This window comes from Lycium ferocissimum, chromosome 10, assembly GCF_029784015.1.
Source record: "Lycium ferocissimum isolate CSIRO_LF1 chromosome 10, AGI_CSIRO_Lferr_CH_V1, whole genome shotgun sequence".
NCBI lineage: Eukaryota > Viridiplantae > Streptophyta > Magnoliopsida > Solanales > Solanaceae > Lycium > Lycium ferocissimum.
The window spans coordinates 25,725,185-25,734,908 of record NC_081351.1 but is presented as its reverse complement, the minus strand read 5'-3'; the positions used below and the strand labels follow the sequence as shown (position 1 = coordinate 25,734,908).

The window sequence follows — 9,724 nt, the reverse complement described above, 5'->3', positions numbered from 1 at the left end:
CGTAGATCAACTTGCACGCACCTCAACTATTTCAACACATACCTACTACCTTTCACCAAAGATAAGTATCGGGAGACTCATTAGGGCTTAGATGGATTGTAAGAAATCACCTACGAATAATACATTTCATCTCCATTAAGATTTGAACCTGAGTTTTCATGTTCAACCTGTGCTATTCAACACTACTTGAAGGAGATAAATTGTTGTGGAAAACTCAATTAATTGATTCAAATAGGGAACTTTTCTTTAAGAAGAAGCTTGTTAAGGCTCATTTGTAACATATTATCCATACAATGCTGAACTTATATAGAATTCGGTATAGTCCTTGAGCAGACACTAAACACAAGCACTTCTTAACATTGATATTGTAATATATAATACTGTTACCGAGCTTAGCTACATGAATCAGAAACCAATATTCCAAACATAAGATCATTGAAACAAACAAACACTCATGAAAATATACTAACCATATACTATTGGTTTCTGTAGATCTAGTTCACTCTACAGTGGATGAGATTCGAGGACCTTTTTCGCGGCTCCAACGACGGATTCGGGCATACACATATTAGCATAATATTATGAAATTAAATAAGTACATGAAACTCATTTTTGTTACTTATTGGCACAAGGAAATTAAATAAATAACCTTATATGATATTGTACACACACTAGTACAAGGGCATGGAATCCTTCAGGATGAAACACTAAACAAGATAAGCACCTTAAATTACTTACTTCACAACCACTTGGTATCGAAGCTTATTCTATTTCATGGAAAGACACCTTTACATCTTGGGGAGTATATAGGTCACCTTACATGGGGGTTGTCTGATAAATAGGTGGATCCATTGATAACATATGAGAGATGAAGTACATTGTTGGCCTTGATTTTGGAGTTTTAAGCAAACAAGAACTTGCTAGCTTGATGATAAAAATCAAAACCTCTTTTACTTCATTTTCAGGATACGGAAGGCGTTCATCTAGCAAATCACTAAGCTGCACATCTCTGGTCGATGAGCTTGCTAGCAGAGTGATGTATTCTCCAAGATGCTTTCCTTTGATTACCTCCAAAGCTAATACTCCAAAGCTATAGACATCACACATTTCTGTAACTTTCAGTGTATAGGCAAGCTCTGAAACAATACAATGTCCAAAAAAGTACAACATTTTAGACTTGTAAATAAGATAAAAATTGTGTAGAGTGTGCAGCTATAGTTCATGAAGTTAAAGAATGGATAAAAATCATATCCTACCTGGTGCAACATAGCCAAATGTTCCTGCAAGCATAGTACAGTTGGATGAGTCTGGCTTGAGAAGCTTAGCTATTCCAAAGTCTGAAACACGAGCTTCATACTCGGCATCAAGCAAAACATTACTGCTTGATACGTCTCGATGAACAATCGGCAGTGAGCAATCATGATGCATGTAAGATAAAGCACAAGCAACACCTTTGATGATATTCACCCTTCTAAGCCAATCCAATTTCTTGGACTCTACTTCATTGCTCAAAACACTATATAAACTCCCCCTCTCCACGTACTCATAAACTAAGAACGAGTGTTGTGCATTTGAACAAAAGCCATAGAGTTTCACAATGTTCCGATGTTTAATCATTGTCAATGACCTTACCTCATTCGTGAAGCTTTTGTGATATGTAATCTCAAATGAAGAGTGAAGTCTCTTCACTGCTACATTCCCTAGTGATGAAAGGTATACCTTGTAAACACTTCCATACCCTCCTTGCCCAATGCAAAATGTTGCATCAAACACCTCTGTAGCGTTTAAGATATCCCGATATAATGCACTTCCATGTAACATGGATATCGAAAGCAAACCATCATCTTCACCAACATCAATGGCATCCTGTCTTTGAATGTCTCTAGCTATTTTTCTTCGACCACACATGAGACGAACACCAATGAAAGCACAGACGAGTACTAGTGCTCCCATAATAGGTAGTACAATGATGAGAATGAGTTTACGTCCCTGCGCCATTGAGTGCTTCTTCACCAGAGAAGATGGACTGTCACACGGGTGGAATCCTGTTACATTGCCACAAAGACCTTTATTACCTTCTAATGAGGCATGCATAAAAGCTTCATTATATGGTATTGGACCTTCTAATTGATTGTACGACAAGACGACTTCCTGCAAACCAGTCAAACTTTCAAATTCTTCAGGAATGCGGCCAAAGAATCTATTGTAGGAAAGATCTAAGTTTGCCAAGTCCTTCAGATTGGCTAACTGAGGGGTTATTTCTCCATCAAGAAGATTATGGCTCAAATCGAGTACAGTAAGATGAGTTATTCCCCCTATCTCCATTGGAATTTTTTGGCCAAATTTATTGTTGCTCAGGTTCAAGTAAAACAGGTGCATGTAATCTCCAATAAATGTAGGGATTGACCCATTCAATCTATTGTCTGATAGATCAAGGGACTCTAATTTTGTCAGTGACCCAAGTTCCTTAGGTATGTTGCCAGAAATGTGGTTTTTCAACACAGAAAATTTAACTAGAGTGGTCAATTTTCCGAATTCCTTAGGAATTTGCCCAACCAAATGATTTGATGAAAGATCAAGTCCCTGAAGCCTTTTGAGGTTGGCAATCTCTGGAGGTATGCTACCACTAATGTTATTTCTAGCTATCCGCAGGTCAGTTAATTTCTTGCATTTCCCCCAATTGCTGCCTAGTTCACCATGAAAATCATTGTCACTTAAATCAATGAAATGAAGCTCTGGATGGATACCAAAAGCTTCAGATAAATTGCCTGTGAAACTATTGTTATCAAAGCGAATCCTCTTTAAACTCAAGCACTTCCTCAAGCTGCTTGGTATTGGCCCCGTTAGCTTGTTACTATACATCGATAAGTTCACAAGTTTCCCGCCTTGGAAAATATGCTCTGGCAGATGGCCTGAGAACTGATTATCACCCATTGATAGCCTAACCAAGTTATCCAGATATGCAATTTCTTTTGGAATGGAACCAGAAAGTTTGTTGTCGCGAAGATTCAAAGTTTGCAAGTTTCTCAAATTGCCAAATGAACGGGGAATTGAACCACTAAGATGATTTTTGTATAATCCCAAATAAGTAAGATCTTTCAGATTTCCCAATTCTCTGGGAATGGAATCAAAAAGTTGGTTAGCATAAAGGTATAGACGTTTGAGCTTAGTTAATTCACCTATACTTTTTGGAATTGGACCAGAAAGATTGTTTGTGTGGAAGCTTAAATGTTCAAGTGACTTCATTTTCCCTATTTCAGCAGGAATGGGACCAGATAATTCATTGTAGGAAGCATAGAACAATTTTGCACTAATCAAGTTACCTATTTCCGAAGGAATATGACCTGTTAACTGGTTGTTTTTAAGACAAGCTTCAACAAGATTGACAAGTTTTCCTATTTCTACAGGAATGGAACCATTTAGGTGATTGTCAGAGATGCAGAGGGTCTCAAGATTTGTTAGTGAGCCAATTTGTGGTGGGAGTGTGCCTGAAATCTGATTAGTCGACAAGTTAAGATAGACAAGATTAGTGAGTTTACCAATCTCAGGTGGGATGGTACCAGAAAGCCGATTCATGCTAAGATCAACATATTCAAGAAAATGGAGAGATGAAAATGGAAAATCATAGAGTGTACCAATAATACTAGCATTTGTAACATTCAACATGTTTACCCTACCGTCAATGCATATAACTCCATACCAGTCCACACGCATGCATCAGAACTTCGCTCTCCAAGGCCCGAAGAATTCTTGGCACTAGCAAAACTTAGTGTCCATGAATCCAATAAGGAATTATCCTGGTTTTGGAAAGTCGATTTCCATTTCAGGAGAGCAGTTGCTTCATCAGTGGAAGCAAAAGTAACTGAGAAAAGATATAAGAGAGTGAAATACTGAAGTAAAGAAAATATTCTGGGTGCCATCATCATGGCTAAATGATTATTTTGGTTTTTGATGAACTTGTGCGGAGTGCATAGTTTTATATTTATATATTAGCAAATAAGTAATTACAAGACTTGCAAGTCAATGGCATTTAAGTCTCAGCCTGTGAAATGTACACAGGTAGAATAGTCAGCATCTCATTTTCCATGGAAGTAAAGATCAAAGAAAATTAAGGAGTTTGGCGATTGATTACATTAAAGTTCAATTGCCCAAGCTTAAAGTCAAGGGTTGCTATCATCTTTGCGGGCCATGTAGTGTGGAATTATTGCATTTTTCCAAGAAGAAAAAGTCACATACACACACAAAGAGTACTTGTGCTTACTTGGTCAGAGAATCATTGAATCAACATGAAAGTTCTCCAAGCTGCCGCCTCTGCTGTTTTAATTATTTTCTAAAGTGTTTCAGTATTCGTTCTAAAACTTGTCTACTTCTGTTTAAGTTTCAGAGATAGTATTTAAATGGTAGTTATGAAGCCACTCGTTGTCATGGCAACAATATTACAGATATCAAAAGTCATAAAATTACAATGACAAAGGTGAAAAGAAGATAAACTCAATGAACTCATGTCTTGTGATTTTTGCTTACAATGCTTTTATACCCTGTAGGAATATCCCCAGAGAAAATTACCTTTTCCTATTTCCAATTTATACAGCACATAAATTGGGAAAGAGTGAGTATAATTTATGTATTATGACAATTGGAACTTTTGACCTAATTAGTACTCCCTCCGTTCACTTTTACTTGTCCACTTTGGACTTTTCACGCTGTTTAAAATATAATAAATGAAGTGCATAATTTACCAATGTGCCCATATTAAGTAGTGCATATTTTTATTAGATTTAAAAAATAATTTGAAGTTAGTAATTAATATTATGGGTAAAATAGGAAAAATAAAATTATCTTCTCTTGATATACTAAAAGTGACAAATGAAAATGAAAATCTATTTTTGGAATACTGGACAAGTAAAAATGAAAGGAGGGAGTACTACGTAAACATATAATGGTAATGCCTTCATATAAAATGATTCTTGTTTAGGTAAGTTCATATTACTTTGTAAGTTGCAACAGACTAAAAGAAACATTGCAAGATGTTTTATTTTGTATGGAGTAAATAACATCTTTACGCCATAACAAAAAATATACCGAAGAAAAGTAGAATCTCCACTAGTCATAGCTCATAGTTTTGTACCATATCAATACAGTTGACAATTATGAGTATTGTTGTTTGTTTGACTCTCATTTTTCTCCATAAAAACTGCTCCATCTGCCCCAATTTATGTAGCACCATTCATCTAGACACAATTTAAAGGAAAAAAAACAGTTTTGAAACTTGTAGTGTGAAACTTAATCAATTGATTCATATAGGAAACATTTTTTTTGATGGAGGAGCTTGTCTACTGCAGGCTCATATGTAGCATATGATGCTGATCATGAGAACAGCATATATGCTGATTTAGTATAGAATTATGTAAAGTCCTTTAGCAGACACTAAATGTAAACACTTGTTAACATTGATAATGTAATATGTGATACTTTTACTGAGTTTAGCTACATGATCCAGAAACCAATATTCCAAACATAAGATGATTGAAACAAACAGCACACATGAAAATATATAACTATATATACACACACAAGCCAGAACTGTTTCTAAGCAACTAGAGGTTTCTCTTGAACTAGTTCACTCTGCACTTGATGAGATTCAAGGACCTTTTTCACAGCTCCCACAATTGATTTTCCACTGACATAGTGTTGTCGACAGACGGGCATATACATATTAGCACCACCTATAAGCTCCTTCTGCATCTCATCTGTTTTTCTCAAGGTGAAAAACGCTCGTTTGCCACATAATTCACATCTTGCTGTCAACTTTGTAACAGTATCTGCAATTGGAATGATATCAAGTACTGAGCCAAATTTCCTCCTGTAATAAGCAAAGCATGAATTCTCATCAGAATACAATATGTACTCAATAATTCTCATGTACAGACCTTATTGTCCAAAGATTAAGGAAAAACTAGGGTTCAAAAGTCAATAAATACCTTAAGTAGTCACCATCTAGGCCAGCAACAACTACAGTTTTCCCATCAATATCAGCAGCATTGCAGCAGAAATCATAAAGGTCATCGAAAAACTGAGCTTCATCAATGCCAATCACATCCACCTGCTAACAAATAGACGCGTTGAGCAATAAAAGCAAAGCAAACCAGAAAAATAAACTGCAAAACAATGACGAGAAAGAATCACATCTAGATTAATATGTCAAAGTTTACATTTAGCATCTTCTTCACTACTAGACAAGATTGTTCTTTCAAAACATCAATAGCTCTGATCCAACCTATTCACCTTCTCTATATGTTCAACTCTTCCCCTTCCCATTGGATTTTTTTGGCTATGAAGTCACAACCTAACACAGAGCCGAACAATGATTCTTTCCACTTTATTTCCTTGGTGACTCGAATCCACGAATTTATGGTTGGAGGTGGAGGATCCTCACCACTAGGCTAAAAGAAAAATCAAAATTCCAATAAAAGTTTTGCCATATCTGATAAAAACCTTTAGCTCCTTCCCTTCCAATAAAAAGGTGAAGGGAAGAGAACCCCAATTCTCATAGTACTCCAAGAATTTCAACTTAATGCAAGAAAGTCAACCTTTCTTTTTAACATCATGGATTTCCAATTTGATCAACATGGTTTCAAGATTGGGCAACCACAGAAAAATGGGACCACCCATACACAAAGCAAAACCATTTTCAAGACTTTAATTACACACTACTCTTCTAAGACCACAAGCCTAGAATATCAAGAATAGGTACTAAGGGTGCGTTTGGTATGAAGGAACAAACACATTTTCAAGATTTCTCATGTTTGGAAAACATTTCTCTACGAAAACAAGTTCTTTAATGGAGAAAAATAACCTCCCAAGTGGGAGTAGGGAAAACAAGTTTCATAAGTGGCATTCCAAGCTCATTCCTCCCCAACTCCCAACTCCAACCTCTCGCCACCCCCACCCCCAGTGTTTTCCTAGATTACATATAAACCCTCTTGGAACAATATCTTTTTGCTTAATTATCAAACATCAGAAACTACGTAAGACAATCACTTATTTTCCACGAAAAATATTTTCCTTGATGCTAAACACACCCTAGATCTAAATTCACATCAGTTTAGTCCAAGAATAGCACAAGGAGAGAGGGAAGGAAGAAAAGGACTGCACCTTTTCATAGGCATCTGGACCAAATCTCTGTTTGAAAGATGATAAATCTGGCAATGACCAACATGGGAATTTTGTCCCATCGTGTGTTACCACTGCATCTACCGCATACCTTGTATCTTTGTTTGACTTGATCATCACCACATTCCTACTCACACAGTTAAAGAATACAATTTACAGCACAAAAAAGACGATATGGAAATTAATCACCCGAATTGGCAGCATAGGAACTAATTCAATTTAATAGATCAAAGTTCAAAATTTGCAGCATATACAACAATATTATAACCATCACCCAACTATCAACCAAAAAGAACCATCTATCTCATAAAAGATTGACAAATTTATATATTTAGAATCTAGTTAAAATGTTAGCATTCCCATTTAACTTGTTTTAAACTCCACAAGATAAAGAAACAAATACTCCAATTTAGTACTAAGGTTAAGTTTTGTATGTACAAATTTAGCTTATATTTTACTCTTCACTTCAATTTAGTGACTTTGGCATTGGACATTCCCAAAATGGGGACTATCAAGTAAATTCATTATAATAGACACATGTTGGCATTCTAGCCTTCCTTCTCCTTTCAAGACCTGTCCATAAGAGAACTCAATACTCTTGGTTGTGATTATCTAAACTAGTTGTTTGTTGTTAAAAAATTCCTGTTTAAGCAGTTCATACCTTCCATACATAGTGTTTTGATCTAGGAGTTCAATTCTTCCACAGATCTAAGGTCCAAAATATGGAAGTAGTGGCGGAGCCACATGCATCCAAGGGGTGTCAACCGACACCCCTTCGCAAAAAAATTACACTGTGTAAATACGTAAAATGAACTTTTTTTATGTATATATACTAACCCACCCCCTTAATTTCTCCATATATTTACTTTTTATATTTTGACACTCTTTAGTATAAATCCTTGTTCCGCCACTGTATGAAAGAAACAAGTGTTTCCACGAAACTTTGTTTTTTATCAATAAAGTCACTCAATTTAGGAGCATATCTCTTATAAAATCTCTCAGCCAAATTTGTCATTAAAAAACTTCACTTTGCCCCCTTAACATTTTGGTTTTGGGAAATAATACCCCGTTCACATAATGAATGGGATAATAAACTCCTTGATCTTAAATCGATGGCTAGAAGTGAGTTGAATTATTACATATATTTTTAAAATGTCTTGATTGCTAATAATATATGTTTTGTAGCTCTGTATATCACATAGACTCAGATGGTAATTAGTTCACATGAAGTACCACTTATGCCAATCAAGCCAAGAAATTCAACAAACAACAACATAACTAGTTGGGGCCGACTATATGAATTCTCACTGACCATATACTTCAATTAAAAAAAAAACAAATAATTGGTACCTGCCCATTTTGGATTCAGAATTGACACGACGAAGTAAAGCAGTAGTTTTACCAGCAAACATAGGCCCAAATATTACATGGATTTCTCCACAAGGGAGATTATTATTGATATGGCCTCTTTGATCTGTTCCATTTGGTACACAAACTGGGTTCTTGAAGGATGAAGTAGAAAAAGACATGGTCAAGATTATAATTTTTTTTTTTTTTTTTTGGAGCTATGCTTGTAATAATTGTGAGATGGAAAGATGAACAAGGGATTTATAAAAGGGGTTTGATTTTAAATTTTGAATTTTGGAGGAAAGAGATTTAAGTTTTTTGGTTTTTAGGTTTGGAGGGAAAAAGTTAAGATATTCAACTTTCCAACCAAAATATGGCGTTGTGTATTTTTATTTTTATTTTCCTTTTTTTAATTAGACAGTTAACGCCTAAGGGTAGTTTGGTGGATAGTATTGTAATAATGAGTCATTATATTAAAAATAATCATAAAATAATATAGTGTTTGATTGGTGGCGTCATATATAACTAATGCGATATTTGTTTATTGGCGGGGGGGGGGGGGGGATCTAGGTCTTAAAGTATGGGTCCACGGAAATCCAATGACGTTTATTTATACACTGTATTTGTATCAAGAAATTCACAAAATATTTACGTTAATTTAAGGTTACTATAGAAACTCATAAACTTTAAAATCTGGATCCACCTCTATGTATTGGTATTGAATAATATATGGATTAAGGTATGTGGAAAAAGAATATATTTATATCAGCAATGGGGGACTAAACTATTTAGAGTAAATATTTCATAAATAACAATATTTTTATTTATTAATTACCATATATATAGCGATTCTTTTATTATTAATTGTTGTACAAAAAGTTCATGTGTTATAATTTATGCATAACTAGTATGTGAACCAAACGACTTTTTAGTAATGGAGAAATTTTAATTTGAACTAAATCGTAATTCACTCTTTAAGATGTTACAAAAAACAATATGTAAGTCCAATAAATTTTCGGTAATCTTTTTTTTTTTTTTTTTTTTTTTTGGGAAAACCTTTCATCAACTCTTTCTTTTCTTGGTCTCTTGGCAAGTTGTAATATTTTAGTGATTGGCACAATTGCAAGTAAACCGCCAAATACTACGTCCAACTTTCGTAAATCGCCAAATAAAGTTTTTCTAGATGCTAATTTTCATGTACTTA

The 9,724-nt window shown here is 34.9% G+C and overlaps 2 protein-coding genes across 2 annotated transcripts; both read right to left on the bottom strand.

Annotated features, from left to right (window-relative positions):
- Nucleotides 1–630: 630 nt before the first annotated feature.
- Nucleotides 631–3,933, bottom strand: LOC132032978 (MDIS1-interacting receptor like kinase 2-like). Its single transcript, XM_059422799.1, has 2 exons — nt 1,257–3,933; nt 631–1,136 (listed from the first exon to the last, which is right to left on the bottom strand). The coding sequence occupies exons 1-2, from the start codon at nt 3,712–3,714 to the stop codon at nt 817–819; spliced, it is 2,778 nt and encodes a 925-aa protein (XP_059278782.1). The 5' UTR covers nt 3,715–3,933; the 3' UTR covers nt 631–816.
- Nucleotides 3,934–5,428: 1,495 nt separating this feature from the next.
- On the bottom strand, nt 5,429–8,744 carry LOC132032976 (thymidine kinase-like). The gene is made up of 4 exons (XM_059422798.1): nt 8,524–8,744; nt 7,156–7,300; nt 5,982–6,103; nt 5,429–5,863 (listed from the first exon to the last, which is right to left on the bottom strand). The coding sequence occupies exons 1-4, from the start codon at nt 8,700–8,702 to the stop codon at nt 5,590–5,592; spliced, it is 720 nt and encodes a 239-aa protein (XP_059278781.1). The 5' UTR covers nt 8,703–8,744; the 3' UTR covers nt 5,429–5,589.
- Between the last annotated feature and the right edge of the window lie 980 nt (nt 8,745–9,724).